The sequence below is a fragment of the Oryx dammah genome, unplaced genomic scaffold (assembly GCF_014754425.2).
Source record: "Oryx dammah isolate SB20612 unplaced genomic scaffold, SCBI_Odam_1.1 HiC_scaffold_13, whole genome shotgun sequence".
Taxonomy (NCBI): Eukaryota; Metazoa; Chordata; class Mammalia; order Artiodactyla; family Bovidae; genus Oryx; species Oryx dammah.
In genome coordinates, this window is record NW_024070197.1 from 52974952 (window position 1) to 52998609 (window position 23658).

Sequence of the window (23658 nt, forward strand, 5' to 3'; positions counted from 1 at the left end):
AGAGCAGGGACCCCCTGGAGGACAGGCAGGGCCTCCAGCACATCCTGTAGATGGGCGATGGCGCACAGCCTTCCTCCTCCCAGAGGAGGAGCCGGGCTTGCGCTCGGGCAGGCCGCGGGGACCCAGGACCATCCCAGGCAGGTCAGCTGGGCCCTCACATGCAGCTGCCGTCGCCCTTTGAACCCCGAAGTCCCTGGGGGACAAAGCAGGCCTACACCGAGAAGGCTGCCTGCAGGTGAGAAGTGGGCAGAGGACACAGCCAGCTGAGGCCCCCGCGGCAGTCCAGCCGGGCACAGAGCCCCCCAGACACTGAAGACACAGGGCGGCAGGTCTAGACGGCTCCCCCCAGGGCGGGAGGGTCCAGGCTTGGCCACGCTGGCCAAGGAGCTGACCAAGGGGACACCGCAAGCCTTCGAGGGCCCCCAGGATGCTCGCCCTCCTGCAGGCCCCATGGGCCCCATCAACAAAGGCCGCGTTCCTCACGGGCTGGCAGGTGTGTCTCCTGCGTTCTCGATGGACACCTTGTCCGTGCCCGCTCTCGAATGTACCTGCGGGTACATTCGAGGGGTGCAAATGAGGCCTATGGCCTTACAGATGGCAGGCCACGGGCTGAGTGCAGGGAGAGAGCTGGGGGGACCGCTCCAGGGAACGCCGGCCACCTGGGGTGCTCCGGGAGGGGTGGGAAGGTGCAGCCAGAGGGTGCCCACGAGGGCAGCATGGCGGGGACGTGTGCCTCTCCCCGGGCCCCCGGCCCTCCACAGGCAGCCAGGAGAGGCTGCAGGCCCCGACAACACAGTCTGCACCCCGAGTCCTGGAGAACTGGCCTGCGGCCCCCATCTCCCCCCATGCAGGGCGGTGGGCAAAGAGATCTCGGGGGTGCAAAGGGTAAACGGCCATGACTGTGAGAGGGGGCGTTCAAGAGGCCAGTGCGTGCTCAGAGGGAGAAGGCTTCTCTCAGGAGAGGGCTCACACCTTGGGGACAAAGGACCCCACAAGAGCCCTGGTGCCCATGGCCAGCAGCCCGGCCGGTCTCCCAGCTGCCGGCGGGTAACAGGGCCCTGACCCTGTGCGTCCACCTCTCTGGAGGAGTGGGCGAGAGGGCAGAGTACAGGCAACTCCACAGACCCCGCAGCCCAGCAAAGGAACCTGGGGGTGGAGGGACAGGGTCCCTGCCCGGCAAGCTCTGAATGAGAGTGCTCTCTCAGCAACCCCAGCACTCAGCCAGCTGCTAGGGCAGTTGAGCAGGAGGCCCACCACGTCCTGGAAGCTCAGTCCCAGGCCCTCCCCAGCACCCCGTCCTCCCCAACCCCTCCTCCTCAGAATGAGGGAATAGGACCGTGTGGACCAGCCTCGGAGCAAGGAGGAAGAGGGCACCTGGAGGTCAGGCTTTGCGCGGACTACACTGCCACACACAGTGGGCACCTGGATCCCAGCTCTGGGGCCTCTAGCTGTGTGACCCTGGGCAAGTCCCTTTGCCTCTCTGGGCGTCAGTTGCATCTATAACCTGAGGACGAAGACAAAGTCCGCCTCATGAAGTTAATCCCATGAGGGAGCCAGGAGGCGATTCACAGCAGGCCTGGCATATCTCAAGGACCCCTCCTGGTGTCGTCACGCCAACGGTCAGCGGACGGGGCAGAAACCCAGGCCTGAATGGGTAGGGGCTAGGCCAAGGCCGCGCGGGTCAGTCTGGGCAGACGGGACCCAAGTTACCCGATCTGTGCCGCCATTGCCCCCGAAAGCCCTCCCCACCACCATCCCTTCCCAGGTGGGCTGGTCGCCCACAGACCAGCTTTGCCCGCCCCTGGGCGGCACTGGAAAGCGAACACGGAGGATGCCAGGGACAGAGGGGCCCGGGGCTCTGGTCCTGCTGCCTGCAGGGAGGCCCAGGGATGGAGCCCACGCAGGACCCGACCAGGGTGGTCCAGAAGCCTGCCGGGTCCTGCTCTGGACCAAAGCACCCTCAGCACCCACTTGGTGAGCCGACGGTGTTTTTTTTTGTGGGGGGGTATGGCATATGTTGGAGCGCCGTCCTTGCAGGGCCCCCAGCCCGGGCACAACGTGCGGGGTTCTCACCCAGGGTCACACAGCTCAGCAGCACATCAGGGCTCGAACCCCATTTCCTGGGCCCAGAGGCAGCGTTCTCACCAGGAAGGAGCGGGGTGGGGGGGAAGGGCAGGACACCCTCCCGTGACCCCGCCTGCCCGGTCCAAGGCCGAACCACCATGCGGGACCAAGAGGCACAGATGCACTCAGAGCTCAAGGTCACTTGGCCGCGGTGGTTCTGAAGTGGGTCCAAGTCTGTCCCTCATTTCCGCAACGGCGGGGACTAACCCTCTTCTCACGCGTGGGCCAGACTCACTCGCAAGGAACAAGAAACGGCAGAAGATTGGCGACTGCCAAAGTGAGGTCGTCGAAGTGCCTGGCCACCCCCCTGGGCTCCCCAGACCACAGTGGGCTGCAGGGAGTCCGCTGTCAGGCTGTGAAGACGCCCGAGGCACCTGTGTGGGGATCCCACGTCCCAGGAATGGGGACCTCCAGCCCACAGCCACGTGAGGCAGCAGCTCCTCCAGCCCCAGGGAGCCTTGTGATGGGACCGCAGCCCGGCACCAGCTTCATTACATCAGGAGCGCTGGGCCAGAGCTACGCAGTGCAGCTGCTCCCGGAGCCCGACATGTCTGTGTTCGGGACAGTTTGTTACGCAGCGCTAGTTAGCTAACTGGTACGGGGAGGGCCACCGCATTCTCCACTGAACAGGACTCACTCTCAACGTCCCTCTCCCTTTCTTTGTGCAGTTCAACCATCTGCAGATATGTGTGTCTTCTTCACCCAGAGTCTCCAAAACAAAAACCCTGGTGCCATTCACGGTCTCCCGGGATTTCTTAAGAGAACTGGCCACCACCCTTTAAACCCTACAGCCTCTAAAAGAGACACGTTATTGTGCCCACTTTACAGATGGGAGAGTCCAGGCTTGGGCCCAAGGGCCAACAGAAGGTCACCAGTGGGGCTGGGATTACCTGAACACAGCACCCATGTCCCACGGACGGGAAGCTGGTCGGGGATCAGGTCCAGCCCTGCTCTGGGGACGTGAGGCAGGCGCGGAGGTCCCCCATCTCCCAGGGACCTGTCTCCTTGGCCCAGGGGGCAGGTGTGAGGTCACCGCCCAACAGCCACGCGACAGACTGGCCAGCTGGTGACCTGGGTGGACGTGCTGTGACCACCAGCTGCCAGCACTGGGCAGGATGGTACAGAGGTGCCAGGGAGCAGCCACCAGGCAAACCCGGGGTCAGACCCCAAAAACATCACACACCCCTTAAGGCCCTGGGTGGAGGCCTTTGGGTGTCAGCAAGAGGAACAATTTTATTATTTTAGCTCTTTGTTAAAAATGGTCTATGTTTTTAACACAGAACTTCCTTGCCTATGTTCTAGCTTTTCTGGAGTGAACCAGGTTTTTTAAAAATGGAGTGCCCTCAAAGAAAGAGAGACTTGGATGAGTTTGGAATAACCCCTTGGGATTCCCGCCAGACCAGGGCCTCCTACCGGCCAGACATGGGAGCTGAGGGAATTGGGGTGCCCCTGCCAGAACCCCAACACTCACTGACAGCCCCAGCCTTTCCCTGGCAACCAGGGTCCTGGGAGGCAGGTGCATCCCTGCCCCCTTCCCGTAAGAGCTGCCACTGAAGGTCAGCACCTTGCTTCTCCTGGCACCTAGCGACACCCCACCCCTGCAGCACCTCATGGACAGCCCCCCCGGACTCCTGGGGGTCTCCCAAAGCAAGTGTCCCTGCTGTGGTCACTGTGGACTCCGGAGCATCCTCCAGCCAGGAAAGCCACTCCGCTGATGTCAGGCCACTGAAAATAGGATTCCAAATGAGCAGCTTCCTTAGGGCAGTCTAAAATTAGCTTTCCTCCTCAGCTTGTGTGCGCTGGGAGGGGCGGAGAGGGGAGGCAGGGGGCCCAAGGGACCACCGGCCACTGGGGTGACAGCCCCCTTGCACCAAGGATGCAGGCAGGCAAAGGCCAAACGTGGGGGACCCTGCAAAGGGTCACCTTGAATTTGCTGGGGATCGACGCAGGATCACAGTCCCCATCTCTGGGTCTCGCCCCCAGCTGCAGCCTCGGGGTCGCTTCAGGATGGCTCTGCCCCCTAGCCCTGGAAGCCACAGGGGCAAGGGGAAGGGAGAGGGGGCCTCAGGCGGCCCCGGCACCCTGGAGAAGCCCCACAGAGCAGGGGCGCAGCTTCCCCCTCATTAGAGAGGTATTCATTAACTTCTGTGCTCCTGGCCATCAACTGGGTTCTTGTCTACATTATCAGCTCATGTAAATCCATCATCCTAACAGCTGGGAACAGGCTCCACAGCGTGGAGGCCAGGGATGGATGAGGGCTGGGGCAGGCTCCCTTCCTGCTCAACCGCCCTGACACGCACACACGTGCATATGCGTGCGTACACACACACACAACACACACACTCAGGGTGCCTCCTGGACATCTCAGCTGCATCACAGGCTGCTCTCTGACCCCCCAACCTGCCACCTTCAGCTGCCCCCGCCAGGGGCAGTGGGGAGGACCGGAGAGGAAAAGCCACCCCCAGAATCAGCCGGACCCCTCCCTCCTGGATGGCGCTGGTGTTCAGAAGCAAGACCTGCCACGGCCGTGGAGGCCCCTTGCCAATGCCTGCACCTTCTACCAAAGCGAGGTGTCTTTAATCAATACTTTCTCCTCTCCTCAGGTCTCTAATATGGCCAGAAGCAGCACAAACCTTCAAAAAACAAAGCAAAAGGCAAAGAAGAAAAACCCAAGTGCCAAGGGGCAAGCCTGGCTGGCGGCTCTGCGGACATTCTCCAGAACCACCTCGTCCCTGGTGCTTCAGAACACAGCCCCATCGATCGGGGAGCCTGCTGTCCAAAGGCGTGGGGACAGCAGGCCCAAGGGGGGGGGCAGGCCCCTGACGCTCCATTAAACACGGCAGCGGCCGACTCCCCGCTCCGTCAGGGCGGAGGGCGTATTAATCAGCCCGCGGCCGCCCTCCGCCTCCCGCGGACCCGTAATTACCGCTTCCTTTCATCCCGCTCTTCCGCGGCCCCAGACCTCGGGCCTGCTCCCTGCATGCTCTGTAATTACAAGCTAATAGCTGAGATGAATTTTCTGCTGGCTCCCGGTTCAAGCACCGATCCACCCCTTTCCCCTGACAGCCCCCCCCCCCGCCCCGGGGTAATTACACCCCACAAGGCCGGGCCCAGCAGGGCCTCAGTCAGCTCTGCATGCGCAGTCCAGACCTGGGTTCTCTAATCACCCCTCTCAGTAATTCTTCATTACCGCAGACAGAAATGTTTGTGAACAAATACAAGGTGTCCCCCAGCTCTGGGCCTCCATGTACCGCGCCCCCCATGAAGGGGCGATGCTTGTGCAGCCCTAACGAACTGGGGTCACCTGAGCAGAGACCCAGCAAGCAGGCAGGCAGACGACGGCGGCGTGGGGCACCACGTGACCCCGGGAGCCTGAGCAGCTTCATAACACATTCATTGTGTTTGCCTCCCGGCGTGTTCTGAGCTCCCTCGCACGCAGCAGTTTTTCCTGGGGGTGGGGTGGGGGCAGCACCTGGGAGAGCCCGGGAAGGCGTCCCGGCCCCTGGATGCACAGAGATGGCCTGCCTTAGACCCCCTTGTTCTTTTACAAGGACACCCCCTTGGGTTGTGGATTTCTAAGGGGACCGGGGGCGGGGGGGGGGGGGGCGGTTCTTGTCCAGAGTCCCAGAGCTGGACGTCCTCCCCAAGGCTCTGGCCCCAGTGACTGGCAGATCGAGCCAGAGCCACCACTAACTGCTGGAGCAGAGGACGGCCTGCATCCTGACCCGCAACCACCGAGGAGGAAGGGGAGGAGGGCGAGGCCGGCCCGTGGGCCCATGTGCCCAGCGCCGACCCCGGCTCAGGAGTAAAACGCTAACGAGGCAGCTCATCTCAGGACAAGCCCGCCACCCTTCCCCCACAGTTCCCTTGCTCACGCGGCTGTGTAGTTACTACCGGATTGGGAAGGCAGGAGCCACGGAGGGTCTGCCAGGACCCCAGTCAGTGAGAATGGAAGCCCTCCGCACTCCCAGAACCAGCCCCATGGGCTGAGCCGTCTGCAGAGCTCATTTCTGGGGTCCCCGGGAAAGCCACCACAAATGGGTTCAGGGAGGCCCCTGCTGTCAACAGGGTGGGGGGGTGTGCAGCATTCTGGGTTCTCCCCGGCCTTGCCTGCACACTGCCGTGGCAGTGACGAGGGGCATGGGGGCTGAAACCGGGTCCCAGGGAGAAGAGTGTTCAGGACAAACCCCCCACACAGGCCTGTCACTCAGAACAGGGGTGCCAGGGGAGCCGGGAGGTGCAGGTGGGACTGGGCCCCTCGGCTGGCTCCCGGGGTGGAGAGGAGAGCGCCGGGCAGGGCCTGGACCCGGGCGGCCTGCCGATGGAGGCCTCCCAGGACAGCCCAGTGAGCAGCTGAGGTTCAAGACCGCAGACGAGAGGGATCCCGGAGGTTCCGGTGGAGGCAAAGGACGGAAGTCAGGCAGCAGATGGCAGCGACATTTGACGGTGATTATTCCAAGCGGGTGGTGTCTGGAGCAGCCTGGGATGGGCAGACGGAGGGCAGCCTGGGAGGGGCACAGAGTGGGTGGAGACAGCCCCGGGGACGTGCACAATTAAGGCAAAAAAGGCTGTGGGACAGGGTCAAGGCTGGCACTGAGGGGCCCCCAGAGACGGTCGGCGTCAGCACTGACAACCACAAGGCCTGGCTGTGCCCAGAGCATTGCCGTCACCCTTCAGAGTCACTCCAGGAACAGACCTCGCCCCTCATCAGTCAAGGAGCCTCCTAACACGGCCCACCCTGGCCCCACTCTACAGATGGGTAAACTGAGGCTCGAAGCGTCACGTCCTTGTCTGGGGCTGCATGCTGAGGAGCCAGGGTGGGGATCCAGTTTTCCTTGCTGCTATGTTGGCAATTTCCTTTTAAGTCAGAAGACACTAAAAGACACCCCACCCCCCACCCTAGCTAGGGGTCACCTCCCATCCCGCAGGCTGCTGGAGCGCCCACACAGGCCCACCTACACGCATCGCCTTACAGAGGGTATCAAGGAGGAAGAGCAGCTCTGACTCTGGGCCGCAGCCCTGAACCCCACGTTGTGGCAGCTCAGGGCTGGAGGGCGCCAAGCCGACAAGCTGAGAGTGACTTCTTGGTGTCCCTGAGGGCCCTGAGCTAACCAGGCCACCTCCCACAAAGGAGCCTTTGAGTGAGCTCATAGGCTCAGGGTGCAGGACGTGGCTGGGGTGGGGGTGGGGTCAGAGGTCCCGAAGGATAGGAACCCAACCTGGCCAGGAGGCAGCAGCGTGCTCCAAGCTTCCACGGAGCAGCAGGCCGGGGCCGGCAGGTGGGGCAATGGGCCAGCAGGGCAGGGGTCAGGGTCCTTCTCCCGAAGGGAGGACACCTGGCTGGGAGATGAGACGTGAGGCTGCTGCCGACGGGGCCTGCCCAGCCCCAAGGCCTGGGCACCTGGGTGTCTAAACCCCTCAGGTGAGAGGGGGACACGCGGCAGAGCACCCATGTCCCTTCCATACCGGGGGTGTCGGCAAAGCCGTCCACAGGGCGGGCCTGTGCACCTGTACCCCCGGCCTCAAAGGGCACTTGGGAGGTCCTCAGCCCATGGAACAGGCACGGCGGCCCCACCCTCATGTGCATCAGCTGAACATGGGGAAGGAAGGCGCCTGGCATCATGCCCAGGCAGGCAGGCCACTCGAGTGTCACGGGGCAGGACCCCCGGGGGCTGTCGGGGGCTTAGCTAGGAAGCCAGCCAGAAGATGGGGTCCGAGCCTGGTCCCCCAAACTTCCTAGTGGGGGCCTGTCCAGTCCTGACATGCTCTGAGCCTCAGTGTCCCCATCAGTACCCATGGGGGCGAGGTCTAGGCAAGAGCGGGAAGAGGTGAAGGGGCCATCTTTCCTCCAGCAACCTCGTTATTTGGCGCGAAGTCAACACATCTTTAAATGTGAATCAATGGGCGGTAACTTAAAACTGGAGGTTTCTGGTCAAAATGAAGATTTCCAATTTCCCCTGGAAAATCAGGAGCCAGCAACCAAATCCCAAGAGTGGAAACTCCCCCTCAGTCTATCCCGAGGTCATCAGTTCACCCACTCTCCCCACTCTCTCAGGCTGGTGGGCTCACTCAAGGCCAGAGGGGTCGCCAGTTTAGAAACCACACAGCTTTGGGCGATGAACTGGGTCCATGGGAACTTAACAAACACACGCGCAGCCAGGACGCTCAGCTCCGACGCTGGCACCCTGTCCATCCAGACGCAGCACAAAGAAGTCCAGCTCCACCCTTAGCTTCGGGGTGGGTGGGAGCCTGGCAAGTGTCAACCACGGGTGGGTCCCACCTGAATCAAAGCCAGGACCTGGCCTCGACTTATGATTTGTTGCTTTTGCAAAAGGTCCATTCTCAACAGGGTTCAAAGGGGCAGACCAAGTTCTCTGCACCCCCCCCCACCCCGAATCCTGCACATAGTCAGTCTGACCAAGTCCAGAGAAGCTCATCTGTAAACCCACAGGGACGTGTGTGAGGAGGTGCATGGCATCCCAGAACCCAGGCTACAGACACCTACAGCACAGAATTCTCTGCTCCCCAAGTACTAACACTCTTCCCCTGACGTGCTCTACCCAGGCTCAGGGTGTCAGAGGGAAGATACCAAGTTCTTAAGGTGCTCCTGTGGTCCAGACTCTAACAGTGTTTCCTCACCCGGGCTCATCCATCATCTTCAAAGCCCTGTGTACCATGCCCAGATGTCCAAAAATGCTCCACTGGGTGGCGAGGGGGGACAGAAACACTACCCTGCAGCCAAGATGCATTTCAGAGCGGATCCACCGGGCAGAAGTTTGCAAAAGCAGTCACAAGCCACCAGCCATGAGCTCCCCAGTCCCAACCATGTCCTGAGCCAGGTCAAGCCAGCCACAGCCATCCTCTACTGACCTGCTAAGCCAACTGCTGAGGCCTAAGTAATCCTTCACTTTCTCAAAAGAAACAAACAAAAGTTCCCCCACAGATCCCACTGGGAATGTTTAAGGTCCCAGTGCCTCAGGCAGTGTGCTGGGGCCAGAACTGGCTCTCAGGGGTACCACCACCTCCCAGGAGTCAAGGTTCACAGGGCAAGAAGTGGTCCAGTCTACCCAAAATTTGTCAGGGGTGCAGCAAAAGGCGAGGTTGGTCACAGGCTTTTTTCCTCCCCTTGTGGGGAGGATGGACATCCTTAGAAACCAAGGGCTGAGGGGCATTGAGGGAACCACTCACTGGAGTCAGGTAAACAAAGGTCTGGGTTGTGCTGGAAGGTGAGTCCCTGCCACTCTTTCTGGAGGAAGCTGTCTCAAGCCTTCACACCCAGTCCTTTCCCCTCTCAAAATCTATCCCACACACAATCCTGAGGTGTCAACACACCCGTGGGAGGTGTTGGCAGGGACACTGCTGGAAACTGCAGTTGTGAGGCCCAAGGTCTGCTGAGGGCCCTGGCTGGAGCAGCCCACCCCTGACACCCCACCACACATGGTGCGAAAAGGCAGGCAGGCAGGCAACGCGGGCCTGCCAGCTTCAGCTAGGAAGCCAGCTGCTTGGTTAAAATGCATTCCCTGGCCCGGTGACAGGCTCCTGGGACTGGCATGCCTCCTAAGGGAGCCCTCCAGAGTCTCAGAGTCTCACAAGACCTGTTTTTAGGTGAAAACTGCAGGCTGCAGAAAGCTACGTCAACGTGTTGGGAAAGGAGAGACCTGGCCATCAAGCTGATTTAAAACCTACAATCTCAGCCCACCGGTCTGCTCCCCCTGGCAAGTCCAAGCAGGGCTGACCAGAAATCCTTCACACAATAACATCTGAACACAGCCCTGGGGGCCGACTCTGAGCCTCAGTGTTCTCATGCTGCTAAATGGGGTCAGCCCACCCTCCCCTACTTGCAAGGAGGCGGCAGACAGGGCCCCAGCACCTCTGGGGTGCTCGAAGTCCCTCCAGCATCCCCACCTACAGACCTTGAGCTCCACCTGCATCCACCTCTGACGTCTAGTCTAGCCCAGCCTCACGTGTAAGTTAACAGAGAGAGACCACGCACCCTATGTAAAAGTTACAAAAGCACAAAGATAAATGAACGCCAGGAATTCAGCAGGACGACTCCACTCACACCCTTTGGTTTTCCTGTTTCACACGGCTTACCAGCTGTCTGATGGCGGGCAGGCAGGAAAGCCCCATGGGACCCCCCTTATCTCCCGGCTAACAGTTAGTGGGGGTAATCCCTACCCTGCAAGTCAGACCCTCCAGGGAAGATGAACAGCGGAGCGAGAAGCAACCCCACGTGACCCACGTCACACGAAGGCAGCCGGCCTGCGAGCCCCCCCAACCAGGCTGAGTGGCAGGGCAGGCAGAGCCCTGGGCTCGGGCTCAGTTCAGGGGGAGAGGAGACCTCGGTTAGCACAAAGGACCCCGCCCGCCCCCACCCGGCAGGCCTGGCCCTCCTCAGCTTGACACATGCATCTTCCTTTGGGACAGCTTAACCTGACCGAAAGCCTGCTGATCGATTCCTTTTATTGCTGCCTGTGGTCACAGAAGCATCTGAGCGCAGGGAAGGGCGGGGCTGAGGGGGAGGGCACCCCACCTCCCTCCTGCTGACTTGCGGTGCAATCCCACCGCCATGGGGCCGTGGCCGGCAACAAGCCAGGCGAGAAGACGCTGGGGAGGGGGCCGGTGTGTGAGCATGGGATCAAGGCCAGGGTTGGGGGGGTGCGACCCCAGAGGGCCCCAGTGGGGAGGGTCCGCAGGGGCTGGTGCGGTGAGTGTGTGAGCATGGAATGAAGACTCTGGGGTGGGTGCGGCCCCAGTGGGGAGGGTCCGTGGGGGCTGGTGTGGACCTTGAACCTGGAGGTCTCAGTGGGACAAGCGGCCACCGCTGCCCCTGCCCACACCAAACGCGGCAGGGCCAGGGGCTGGGGGCACAGAGCCTTCTAGGTTTTGGAAATGACAACTCCCGGGAATCCTAGAGCCAGAGACGGGGATGACCGTGTGCTTCTGACAAACCCATACACACGGGCCCTTGGTGCCAGGCACTGCTCTGAGCTCTTTATAAGAAAGCACTTAACCCCCAACAGCCTGAGAACACGGAGGCTGTGGCTGTTCCTACCGTAGAGGCCCACAGGAAGGCGTGGACGGTCGTACAGGCAGAGCCAGGGGTCATGGGAACACCCTGGTCCGGGACTGACCAGCCGCTTAACAGACACTTGGGGGCCGACCCCAGGCCCCTGGGTTTGCAGCCTGCGCCCTGCACGGACCCACGGGGGCAGGCAGGTGGCACGCATAACATCCGAGCCCCCACCTACGACAAGGCCTCCGCAGGCCCATCCTACAGGTGGGGAGCAGCTGGGGGCCGTGACGGTGCTGGGGAGGCCAGCGGCTCATCTGCCCGGGGGATGCCCCCACCCTGGTCTGGCGGCCCCAAAGCCTCAGCAACGTGCAGCTCCTCACATGCATCAAGGCCTCCAGCTGGAGGAACCGGTTCCAGAACTGGAGGCTTGGCTGGAGCTCCAGACAGACACAGAAGCCACCGTCCAAACACAGCTCAGCACCTGAAGGTCCCTTCAAGAGAAAGGCCGGCCGCTCGCCTGGGGCAGGCAGGAGAAACACCGTCAGGATTTGACCCCGGGTTCGTACAAAGCCCAGGGCCACCATGACCCAGGGATAGGGTTGAGAGCACGGTTTCTTCACTGCCTCCCAGGCCAGGGGAGGGTACCCAGCCCCAGGCCATTCTAGGGCAAACACCGCGGACTCTGGCTTCCCATGAGGGATCCCGATTCTCCTTCACAAGAATCAGGCCCCCACCTTCCCCAGAAAGAGGAATTCCTTCCCCACTGTGCCCCACCCCCCAACAGAAGGCCCTTCTAGCTCAGCTGCGGGTTCATAAAATACAGATGTCTGGGCCCCACGCCTAGAGATGTGGGTCTTAACCTGTCACAGGTCTGGCCCTGGGTTTTAAAGCTCCCTGGGTGAGTCTAAAGTGCAGCCAAGAATGAGCACCTGGTCTGGGGGCTTTCTGTTCCCCTAACACCTTCTTCCTCAGTTAAAAGTCACATCCCAGAGACACCCCCCCGGATCCCTCTGGGATCCCACAAAGCCCCAGGTTCAGCCAGATGCCCTCTTTTCCACGGACCCTCGAAACTGTGGTCCCCTCCCCCACCAGCAGCCCAATGGCCTCCGTCCCAGCGCCTCCCCCAACCCCAAGGCTGCTCTCATTTGCCTTAGCTCTGCAGGGGTCACCCCCTCCCCCAAATCAGCTCAAAGCCTTGGGAAGGGAGGAGCAGAGGAAGCTGGTCTCAGGGACCCGGGACTTGGAGCTGATCGCCCTGATCCGGGAATGGCAGGCTGAGGAACAGCCCAGCAAAGATTGGGGAGCGGGGCACAGAGCGTGATAGCTCACGATTCCACCCTGATGGGGGCAGGGCCGCAAGTCACGAGGATGGTGGGGAGAAGACGCTGCCGAGGCGAGATTAAAAGGCCCCTGGTGCACACCCTGGCAGGCGTGCAAAGGGCCGCTCTGGATGCGGTATTATCGGTGTGCACACTTCCCAGCGGCGGGCAAGGGCTGAGTTCAGAGGAGGCGCTCAATAAATTCTCATTGACAGGAACACTCCCCAGCGCCACCTCCCGCCTGTGGCCTCAGCCGGGGAGAGAGGCCAGCCCAGGGAAGTGGAGCCAGTGGCTCGGCAGCCCACACCACTCTGGGCGAGAGAGGAGAGAAATTAAAGCGCGTGGCCAAGCTGAAATGTCACCTGAAACACGGATCCCTGCAGGTTAGAAAAACAGCTCCGCCGGCGCACCGAGGGGAGGGGGCGGGCCGCAGCTGGCAGCCCTGTGGTTTGGAGGCGGCCGTGTTGCCATAACAGAGGTGATGAACGTGCTACCACCCAAGCCCAGCCCGCGTGGACTTCGAGTAACCCAGGCTGGGAATTCCAAGCCTTCCGACGGAGCCAGGAAAAACCTGCCTTGCTGGCTGACTCCACAAGCCCCTACGAGTTCCTGGGGCGAGAGGAGAGAGCTTGCTCACCTCCGCTCTCCTGGGAAAGTAGAAGCCGAGGGCACCCCCCCCTTCAAGAAAGGGGCTTCGAGCCCAGGGGTACTTCCTCTGTCGGAGCAGGGGAACGCCAACTGCCAAAGGGTCAAGGGCCACAAGGAACTGAGCTGGCTCGGGAGGTGCTCGGCCTGGAGGTGCAAGACCCGAACCCTGCCACAGACCGGCGCTGTGCAGACTCTGCTTCGGCTCCTCAGGCCAGAAACCGGAGGTGCTGAACCCACAGGCGGGCAGCTTCTTCTGCTCTGAAACCCCAAGGCTCTCTGGGCTCTGCCGGCCCTAACCTTCCCCCAGAGACAGGGAAGTTAATGAAGGCCAGAGGTCTGCCTGCGCCTGCGGGCATGGCTGAATAAAGGCCATCGGCGCTTCCAAAGAGGCCTGCTGCTTGCTGCGGGCTCCTGCAGGCCCCCACCTCCCAGGACACCAACTCCCAGCCCTGGGTGGACAGGAGCCATGACCCAGGGAACTCTCAGCAAACCCAGACGGAGGGCTCGGTAAACCCTGCTCAACCCTGACAAGCCAGGATTTGGGAAGCTCTCCCCAGCAGGTCAGGGCCTGTGCCGTCCAGGGCAGCCTGCTGCCCGGGCCCTGCAGATGGGGGCGGGCCTCCCAGCCTCCCTTCCCAAGGCCGAGGCTGACCTCGGTCACCCGCTCACCAACTCCAGATTTCCACCACCCCCGAGGTTCACAGAAAAGGAAAATCAAGAGTGCCAAAGGCCTGGCTGGCTCCTGCGGCCCCCTTCCCTCTTCTCTGCATGCAGTGAGACAAAGTGGCAGAGGGCAGCCGGGCACCCCCTTTCACAGCGGGGGGCAGGACTGCACCGATAAGGGCCCGCTGGAAGTATCCGTGTAGCTGTTATCACACAGCCAGGCCTGCCAAGCCGGGGGCGGGCCGGGCAGCGGCTCCCCGCCCTGCCGGATGACACACGGCAGCCCAGCGGAGCCGGAGCCCCAGCCCCTCACCTGTGGCGTGGCCCGGCTGAGTCAGGCGGCAGGTTCTGCCATACCCGCGGGTGGAGGCGCCCATAAACACCGGCTGAGCAACGCTGACGTGCCCCGAGCAGAAGTAACACCCAGGGAGGCCCAGAGGCAGGCAGCCGGTTCACCTGGGGTTCCCCCTCACCCAACTTTCCACTAGGGGGGAAGGGGGCACAATCTCGGGGGGTTGAAGGCTTAGCCGGCCTACCTTCCGGGGTACATTTCAAGCGCCCCACCGGAGACCTTCTGCCCTCCCATCCCATTCCGTCCCACCCCCCCCCGCACCCCCCCCCCGGCCTGGAAATCGGCTTAGGCAGGGAGGTTCCCACCCAGGATCCGCGGGGCCCTTTGTTCCAGCCTTTCACAAAAGCAGCCCTTTTTTGTTTCATCTGGTGGTCCCGCTTTTTGTTTCCAAACCACAGCCTGTGTGGGCCCCAGATAAGGCACTGCAGGGGTTAACAAGGATTTAATGTATTTTAGACGCACTTCCCAGACAAAGGCTAGTTTACAAAACAAGAGCCAAATCGACTCAACTCGGCCAGTATCCACCAACCAGCCGGCGGGCAGGTGCTTCCCCCGCCGCACACACAGCCCTCCAAACTTAAGAGTCAGCGCTCCGGCAGGGGACCCCGGTCCATCACGTGGGGGGTGTCGCGGCAACACTTCACCCAATCCGGACGACCCCGCACCTCCATCTCCCCTGCCCACTTCTCAGCTCAGGGGTCCTATTAATCCTCCACCCCAAACTCGGGAGGGGGAGTGGGAAGGGGGGAGGCGGGAGGACGAGCCCGACTCCCGCTCCGCCTCCACGGAGGGAATTTAATTAGCCTGCTGGAGAGGCGGGCGGGCGGCCGACGAGGTGTCTCTGCTGCTGCAATATAATTGAATCGGCTCCACTCGGTCGGGCCACTCGCCGCCCATCAGCGCGGCCGCCGGGCTGGGGGCGGGGAGGCGCATCCAGGCGGAGCAGGAAGGGCGGGGGGGGGGGGTGGGGAAGGGCAGCGCGGGTGGGGGGCAGCGGATGCAATCACCTCCCACCTCGGAGGCCGGGGCAGCCATCTTCAGCGGGGGGAGGGGCAGGGGACCCGCTCCTACGAGGCGGGAGGGGGGGCAGAGAGGCGGGGGAGAAGCCGTGGAGCCCGGGGCGCGCCCTTGGGAAGCAAGGCGTGGGGGTCGGAGACCTGAAGGCTGCAGTCCCGCCCTCCCGGCGGTCTCCCTAGCTCCGAGGGAAGGGGGAGGGGAGCGAGACAAAAACCCAACCTCGCGGCCCCAGCGGGCGATCCCCCCCGCCCACCGCAGCCGCCGCCAGCACCTGCCGCGGGGGCGCAGCGCCGCCCCCCTCGCTCCCTCCCCCGCCGCCGCAAAGTTTTCACTCCGGCTCGGGAGCGTAGACAGCTCACCGAGAGCCCCTCGGCTCCCTTGCTCCCCACCCGCCGCACGCTCGTAAAGCACCCCTCGCCTAACGCAGCCACCGAGCCCGAGCCCCGGGGCGGCCCGAGCCCCCGCCTGGAGGCCGGACGGCCAGGCTGCGACCCGCCGCGGGGCGCGGGGCCTTGGGTCCCTGGTCCGCCCGCCCGGCTCTTATCGCCGTACACACTCCGGGGGAAGTTGCCCCGGAGCCGTTGGCGGCCGCCCCCGCGAAACCCACGAACTTGGAGGAAAGGGGGGCGCGAGCGGAGACCGGCCCCCGCCCGGCTAGACGCGCTCACCTTTCATGCCAGGGCCCCGCCGCTCCGCCTCGGCTGACACATGCTGGAGCCACCGTCGCCCAGTGTTTGTCTAAACTGCTTATCTCACCCGGGGCTGCTCGGCGGCGGCGGCGGCTCTGGCCCGCTGGGGAGGTGGAGCTTCCGGGGCCCCGGCCAAGAAACACCTGCTGCTGTCGCCGCCGCCGAGGACACACCCAAACGCAACGCCGCCCACTCTCGGGCCACTGGCTCGCTCCCGGCTCCCTGACCTCAGCCAGCGGGAGGTGTCGGGTTTCAGCCGCAAACACACGCGCTCGCGCGCGCGCGCACCGACCGGCGCCCGGGTACACCCGCGCGGGCACACGCCCCTCCCCAGACAGGCCGGCCAGGTGAGCCGAGGACACCAGCAGGTAGGGGAAGTGCCACCCTCAGGCTCCCGGGGCCCCGGGCTTCCCTGCTCAGGGGTCCCACGTACACTGGTGTCTGAGACCAGCCACTGGATTCCAGAAGCAGGGAGCGGTCATTTTCAACACGTCCACCAGGCGAGCAGCGCCCCTGCGCGTCTCCCTACTGCTTTCCGGGTGCCGAGAACAGCGTGTGCCACAAACCAGCAGACCCCCCGAGGAGTGAGCGGACAAACTCACGTGTGGTGGAGGCCTCCTGGAGGAAAACTTTTTCGGAGCCGGTGTCTGTTGGGGGGGGGGGGGGTGGAGCGGGAGGGGGCATGCAAAGTAGGCTGTGTGCCTCTCTCCTCCCCAGCCCCTCTTAACTCTCCCAATTTGAAAGAATTGAATGTTAAGGACTCGGGCCTACGCACCTTCCCCCCAAATTCCAGGAGCTCCGCCTTCTCGTTCTAAGTAACTCTGGGGAAGGCCACAGTGCGGGGGGCAGCGGGGTAGTTCTTTTAAAGAACTCACGTCCCAGCGGCTGGAGAGTCCACGGAGGCGCCGCTCCGCCAGGGGGGTCATTAAGTAGCTGGGGTTGCGGTCAGAGGCGAGGCCGCCCGCCTCCAGAAACTGGCACGACCCACTGGGCCTCCGGCCCCAGAACAGCGCCTCCCCATTCCTGGCACCCCACCACCACCGCCACCACCACCTCACCCAGGCACTTGACAGATGGAATGACTCAGGGAGCGTCCTGAAATTCCTGGGCACCCACAGGCGGCACGGCGAGAGCGGAGGGCCCCGGCCTCCCCGCCCCCATCGGCGGCTGGCGCAGAGAACCAGCCCGGCGCCCCCCACTAGCCCCCAGCCCCGCGTCTCCGGGAAGCGCTGGGTCAATGGCGGCCCGCCTAGCCCGACGCCCCTTTGCCCTGGCGCGCCCCGCGCTCTGACCCCGCGCGTCCCAAGCTCCCAGGGTTGCTCGGATGCACCGGGGTCTCTGCCTGTACATCCTCTTTTTGAAAATCCTCTCCATCTACAGCCTTCCTACTTTGCAGCCCCGGAGGCAAACCAGTACCCACCCCTCAGCACGCCGCCGTAGCGCCGCGCTGCGGGTTTCAACTTTCGGCCGCCGGTGCCAGCCCGCGCTTCTGCCAGCCCCAAACCTGCCCCGGGACATGCCCGCGCCGCGCTTGGCAGACGCGCACGCAGCCGTCCCCGCGGCCCAGCCTCCCCCGCCTCCCTTCCTCCCTCTCCCGCCCTCCCTTCTCTCTCCGCGCCAGTCCGGATTGCGACGGGAGGGAGCGCTGGGCGCCTGCCACCCCCCATCCATCTGTTCCCGATGACGCTGGCGGGCCTGGAGCAGTCGGAGCCCGCGCCAGCGGGGAGCAGGACTCGCCTGGGTGCCCGCCCGCCCGAGGGGCGAAGGGCAGGGCGCGGACAGTCGCCCCCGAGCCACCCACTCCCCTGCTCCGCCTTCCGCCGAGCGCACGCGGGTCGGCCCCTCGCCTTGCACAAGGCTCCTGGCCGACCACAAACGAAAAGGGAAACGGACCTGCGAGGCCGAGCCGGGGGCCGTTACTGGCTCCTACCTGTGGGGGCCGGCCGGCCGGCCCTGGCACCTCGTGGGAGGGGCGCTTCCCCTTCACCCTCCACCGCCTGGCTTCGGGCAGCACCTCCCCCGTGTGGGCCTAGGCCTCCGCCGGACGCTTTAATTTACGCACTACACGGTGTCTCCGCGGCGCGGCCTCCGGGAACTCACACTCAGCAGGGGACAGCAGACTCACCGCGGCCAGGGCGCGGAGGACGCGGTTCCTCCATCGCCGCCGGGAGTCTCGGGGAGGAGGAGGAGGGGGATGGGAGGAGTCAGGAGGGCCTAGGGCCTGAAAAACCAAATTAAATAACCTCTGGGGGCGGGTCCCACACTTTCCCACCTGGACCACAGGCTGGGGTGGGGGGGAGGGGAGTAACTTACGCATGAAAACAGCGCGCACCTGGACCGAACTCTCCTCCCAGCCCCGTCCCCGGGTCTGGACGCTCGGGCCCACCCTCCAACTCTCTCACCAGGACACCGTGGTCCAGTTGTTTCCCTTCATCCTGGGGAGACCCTGATGGTGGTGGTAGCGAGGGGGAAGTCAAGTTCTTCCACACGTCTGAGGACCACCGTGGCAAAACAGAATTTTGTGGGGTGGCCACGTGGGTTCATCGTTTGGCTACTTTATTCAGAGTTGGTAGATTCCCCCGCCTCCTCCCAGACATCTGGTCCCGCCGCAGGGCGGGACGGGGAGACTGATCCCGCTTCCCAGATGAGGAAGTCGAGGCCGCAGTTGCTCAAGGTCACGTGCACACACTGCTGCAATGGGAGCTGTGCTGGGAGCCGCTCACACCTGCAGCCAGTCTCCCTTTCCCGGTACAGCCCGTCGAGGCCTCGGGAAGCTGCAGGGACCCCCCGCGGCCGCACGGGGGCAGCGGCGAGCTGGCTTGCCCACCCCCGGCCAGAAAAATGCTGGCGGCCACCAGGCGGGCTGGCACGGTGGCGATGGGTGACACTCGTCGGTGCGCCCGGCCCCGGGAAATCTGTAATCCGGAGCATGGCCTCCAGGTTGAAGGGTGAGAATTGCTCTCCCGCAGCCGTGCGCTCCGCGCTAACGAGGTTGGTGGCTTGACTCCTCCACTTCCCGCCACTCCGGCTGGGGCTGGCAGCCCTCCATTTCTTTAGGGTCGTTTCTGGCGGGCCGGTTCCCACCCCGTAGTCGGTCTGGAGCCCTCCCTGGGCTCAGCCCTCCTCTCCTTCCTCCCCAAATGCTTGGGAACCGGACAGAAAAAGAAGGTTGGGGTAAAAGGGCAACTTTTACCCAAGGCCAGGGTCAGTCCCATGGCAGGGGGGGAGCAAATGGGGACCCTCCCCAGAGTGGGGACCCTCCCCAGAGTGGGGACACCCGCCCCAATGACCCAGCTCACCAGGATCCTGCTTCCTTGGTGCTAGGGGCAAGAGGATGCTGGTGAGTGCCCGCTCACACCCCCGACTGGGATGAAATTAACCGGGCCTCCTGGAGCAGGAAGCAGAGAGCAGGAGGCTTTCTCCTGGCTGAGCACCTCTTCAGGAGGGTCCTGCAAAACCCAGCCTGTCTCCAGCAGCTTGTGTGCTCAGTTGCTCAGTCATCCTGTCCGACTCTCTGTGGCCCGGTGGACTGGAGCCCGCCAGGCTCCTCTCTGTCCCTGGGATTTTCCAGGCAAGAATACTAGAGTGGGTCGCCATGCCATTCTCCAGGGGACCTTGCTGACCCAGGGATTGAACCCAGGTCTCCTGCATCACCTGCGAATGAGCCACCAGGGAAGTCCCTCCAGCAGCCTGGAACCCAGGAAACCTACACGATGAAGCCCTCAGTGAAGTAAAAGTGCCTCCTTAAACTGACCCTGAGAGATACTGACGAGGGATCTGCCGGAAAGAAACCAATGCCACTAACCAACATGGTGGGCGTTCAGTCACTCAGCAAACACACTGGCCTTCCCAAATACAGACCTGAGAATGCCAGGCCCCAGGTGAGAGGTGCTGACAGGGAGGGCACCTCACGGCAGCCAGGAACTGGAAAGACAGGGCTGGTGGGCAACTTACCCATTACAAGCACCACCAGCCAGGTGAGGTTCCCTGGAGTGCAGGTGTCCCGGCCTGGGTCCAGCCCAGGCTGTGCTGGGCCCTTGATGCCGGAGGTGGGTGGGGGGAGCCTGCATGGGTCCTGCTGTTTATCATCCTGCCTCCTCAGGGATCAGCAGAACTCGGTGCACCGTCCACCCTAAACCGCTGCTCTGGCACCCGAGGGCTGCACGTCACCATCATCTTCCATCACCCCGGCCACCCATTCAGCACCTGATCGACAAACAAGCGTCAGGGACCTGGCCGTCAGGGCGGGCGGGAAAGGAGGTCCACTTCTGCCATTTACCAAACACGTAACATGTGCCGAAGCTGCTCAACTCCTGTCATTTAATCCCCTTGGGCCCTGCGAGGCGGCCTCCTGACCTCCATCACAAAGCCCAGTGAGGAGACCAGAGAAGGTTAATTAACTTGCCTAGGGCACACACATTCGCTCCAAGCCAGATCCAGACCGTGGCTGTCCTCCTGTACTTGGCAGCATTTCTCTGTAGCTACTACTGCAGATACCTCGGGGCGAGGCAGGATTGCAAGTCACCAGCTGGCTGTCCTGGGGTCTGAAAACCACTCTCCCTTCCAGGAGGGTTGGGGGACCCATGGCCCAGAGCCCTGGGATCTGCACAGTCCCTCTGCATGACGGGTCCACCCACCCCAAGGCTACCAGCGGAGAGGGTGCCACCAGGGGCCTCAAGGATGAGGGACAGGGGGCCTGCCCCGCCACCCCCACCGTCCACCCCCATCCCATCTCTGCAGGAGGCCCTGCCGCCCAGCCTCCATCACTCACACTCCGAAGTCCCCTCTCTCTCTGCAGCCAGCTATCACTAGCCCAGAAATCCTCTCCATTCTTCAAAGCCCAGCTTAAATCTTATCTCTTCCAAGGAGGCTTTTCCCATCCCCGCCTCTGGAATTCATCTCTCCAGGCACCACATCCCACTCTAGATACAGATCTCACGGGGCTGTGGTCTCGGATACTGGGGGGAAAGATGGGGAGGAGTGTGTGAAATACTGATTGCCAGGCCACACCGCGGAGCTCCTGGGGTCAGGAACAGGAAGGAGCATCCTTAGCGAGAGCTGGGGGAAAAGGCGGGGTGGGCACGGGTAGGTGTCCAGACCTCTCCTGTTGACAGCTGGAGCCCCAGCCTCCCCTTCCACTCCCCACCCCCCCACTGACAGCAGGTGCCCGGAGGGGAAGGGACTCTCCTGGGGTAGCTGTGACCCAGCCCCGGCCTCTGCACGTTCGCGTCTCACGCAGACCCGAAGAAGGGATAAAGGGAGGGAAAACCAGGGCAGCCCTCTCCGGACGCCCTCCCCGACCACTGCCCTCCTTGGGAGGAGCCAGGCTCCTGGGGGTAAGTCCAGGCCTGGTCTGGGAAGCCCCTGCCACTGTGCCATCCCAGTTGGCTGTCCGGTAGCCAAGGTCACCTCCGGGGAGCAGGCGGGGCAAGGGCCCCAGGTGACCCGGGGGAACGCAGTGGCAGAGGTCGGGCTCTTAACCCTGGGCTGCCCCAACACTTCCTGCCCTTTCAGCGCTGGCCGCGGGCTGCACCCGCGCACAGCTGCGCTCCTTTACAATCAGTTAACAGCTGTTTTGCATAGATTTTCAATTCTAATTGCCTCGCTTTGTGAGCCGCCGAAGCCCCGGTGAATGGGGAAGCCTCCACGCGGCTAGAAAGCAGGCAGGGAGGGGGCACACTCCAGAGGGACTCAAAGGACGCCAGTGTGCGCGGGCCGGCTGCTTTTATTTTTGTTTTAATAGAAGAATACCCACTGACGGCCCCCACCCCCCAACCTCCTGCCACTCCTCCGGGAGCCCAGAATCTGAAGGGTGCTCCCCAGCCGGGGGAGGGATGCCCTCCTCCGCCCCCCTTCCCTCTGACCTGGGACTCCCCAATCCACCCCAGACACAGGACCCGGGGGGGGGAGGGCAGCTTCCAGCTCCATGGCGGCCACAGGAGCCAGCGCTCCCTCCCCCCAAAGCCCCCCAGGCTCTCCAGTACCCAGATATGGGAAGCTAATTGGACAATAAAGTTGAGCAGCGAGGAAACGCGCTCTCTGGAGACAGCTGGCATCTATAAAAGAGAAATATTTGCATTTAAAACCTTTAAACTTTATATGGCAGGCCAGGCCAGGCCCAGGGGGAGGGTGGATGGAAGGAAGGGAGCTTGGACCCTGGAGGGCAGAGGCAACACAGGCTGCTGGGGGTCCACGGAGGCCCTGAGGCTGGCAGTTTTGAATTCCTCTGCCACCGGCGGCAACCCCCACCCCCCAGTTCCTGCAGGTCACTAGCCATGGACAACACAGGCCTCGCCACGGGTCACGTACAACCCGTCCTAGCTCCCAACCCATCCGGGAGCCCGGACCTTCCGTGGGCGTCCCGAGGCCTTTCCAGGCCAAGCACGTGGGGCTGGGCTCCACACCTTCGTGGGGGCTTGGCCGGAGTGCCGCCCATCCCCCAGCCACCGGGGCAGAGCCTCAGGCCACTCTCCTCACTCTGTCCCTTCCCGGCTGCTGGCAGAGTCCTGGTGGGGAAGTGGCCCCCCAGGCACGGCTTCCTGCGAAAAGGTGGTTTGCAGGAAGGCCCGGCACTGCCCCAGGCTGCGTGTGCACCCCCAAATGGGCAGCAGTGGGAGCACCCTGACCGCCCCTGTGCTCGGAGCCCCTGGGCAGCGCCACCTCACTGCCCGGATGGAGAAGTAGGGGCTCAGAGAGACGAGGCTCGTGGGGGCTGGCAGGGCCCCACCGCCTCCACGTTGCTGTCTGGGGTGGGGGGAGGTTTCATTTCCTCGCAGGGCTACTTCCCATTTTCATATTTGAGAGAAACCTGGCCACGTTTCCCTACTGTCAACATTTAGAGCTGGGAGAGGCTGTGCTCCTGACTGGTCTTATTTTGGCAGGCTTTTAAATGAAATCGCCACGCACCGGGCTCCTCTGCTCGGTGTCCCATCTGTCTACCTGTGGTGAGGGGGCGGCCGGTGTGGACACCCAGGCTTTGCAGGGCAAGTGCAGAAACTTCCAGGGACTCAGGGAGGGGGTGTGTGTGGGGTGGGGGGCTGCGGGGCAGAGAATGTGGCCCAAGTCAACAGCACACGTGTAATTTTCAACGTCAATTTAGCAAAAACCACACCAGAGACATCCCCTTTGCCCTGGAGCGCTATCCTCACTGCCTCTGTTCCCGTCAAGACATCTCTAGTCCCAGCACAGCTCAGCTCCGGGCCACATCCCGGCCTGGTGTCCAAGTCCCCAAACACCAGGGAGACTGGCCCTCGGCCTCACCGTGCTCTCTCTCTCTCCAACCTCCCAACCCCACAGCCTCCGCCGACCTCTCCACCATCCCTTCCTAAACACGACTTCCTGGTCATCTGGGGGGCGAACCTCATTACATTCCAGCATCACCAAGGAGCAAACGTCACAACGCAACTCCGGAGAGGGGCCCTGGCCCCTTGGGAAGGAGGTGAGCGTGGTGCAGGGGGTCAGAGGACAGACACCCGGGCTCCGTCCGCAGGACCCCCACCTGGCTGGGCGCGTTGCCACCTGGCACTGTGCACCGGTGTTGCCAGCTGGTGACAGGGAAGCCACACGTCCCCTCCCCGGCTTTACAGTAAGGGTGAGACAAGTAATAAGCTACAAAGAGCCTCGCGTGGTGCCTGGAACACAGCTGGAGCTCCGCAGGATGACTTACGTTTTGTGTGAGGGGGGAGAGGAGGGCGGCAAATAAACATGCTTTACAGGGAAGCAGGCGCGCGGGCATCGAGGCCTGCAACCAGGCTGCACCGGGTTGGCCCGCTCTCTGGAGTGGCCTAGAAGGCACATCCCTTCCCTTCCCCCCACGCAGGGAGGGCCTTC

At 63.1% G+C, this 23658-nt stretch overlaps 1 protein-coding gene across 3 annotated transcripts in view; it reads right to left on the minus strand.

Moving 5' to 3' along the window:
- The window catches only part of GSE1 (Gse1 coiled-coil protein), a 98161-nt gene that overhangs the window by 28288 nt on the left and 46215 nt on the right, over positions 1-23658 (minus strand). Inside the window, exon 1 of one of the 3 annotated variants that reach the window (XM_040253963.1) lies at positions 15808-15891. The exons of the other annotated variants lie outside the window; for them this stretch is intronic. Coding sequence (XP_040109897.1) covers positions 15808-15814 — 7 coding nt within the window. The 5' untranslated portion in view covers positions 15815-15891. Of the gene's footprint in view, positions 1-15807; positions 15892-23658 lie in introns of those variants that run through there. 3 annotated transcript variants of the gene reach the window in all.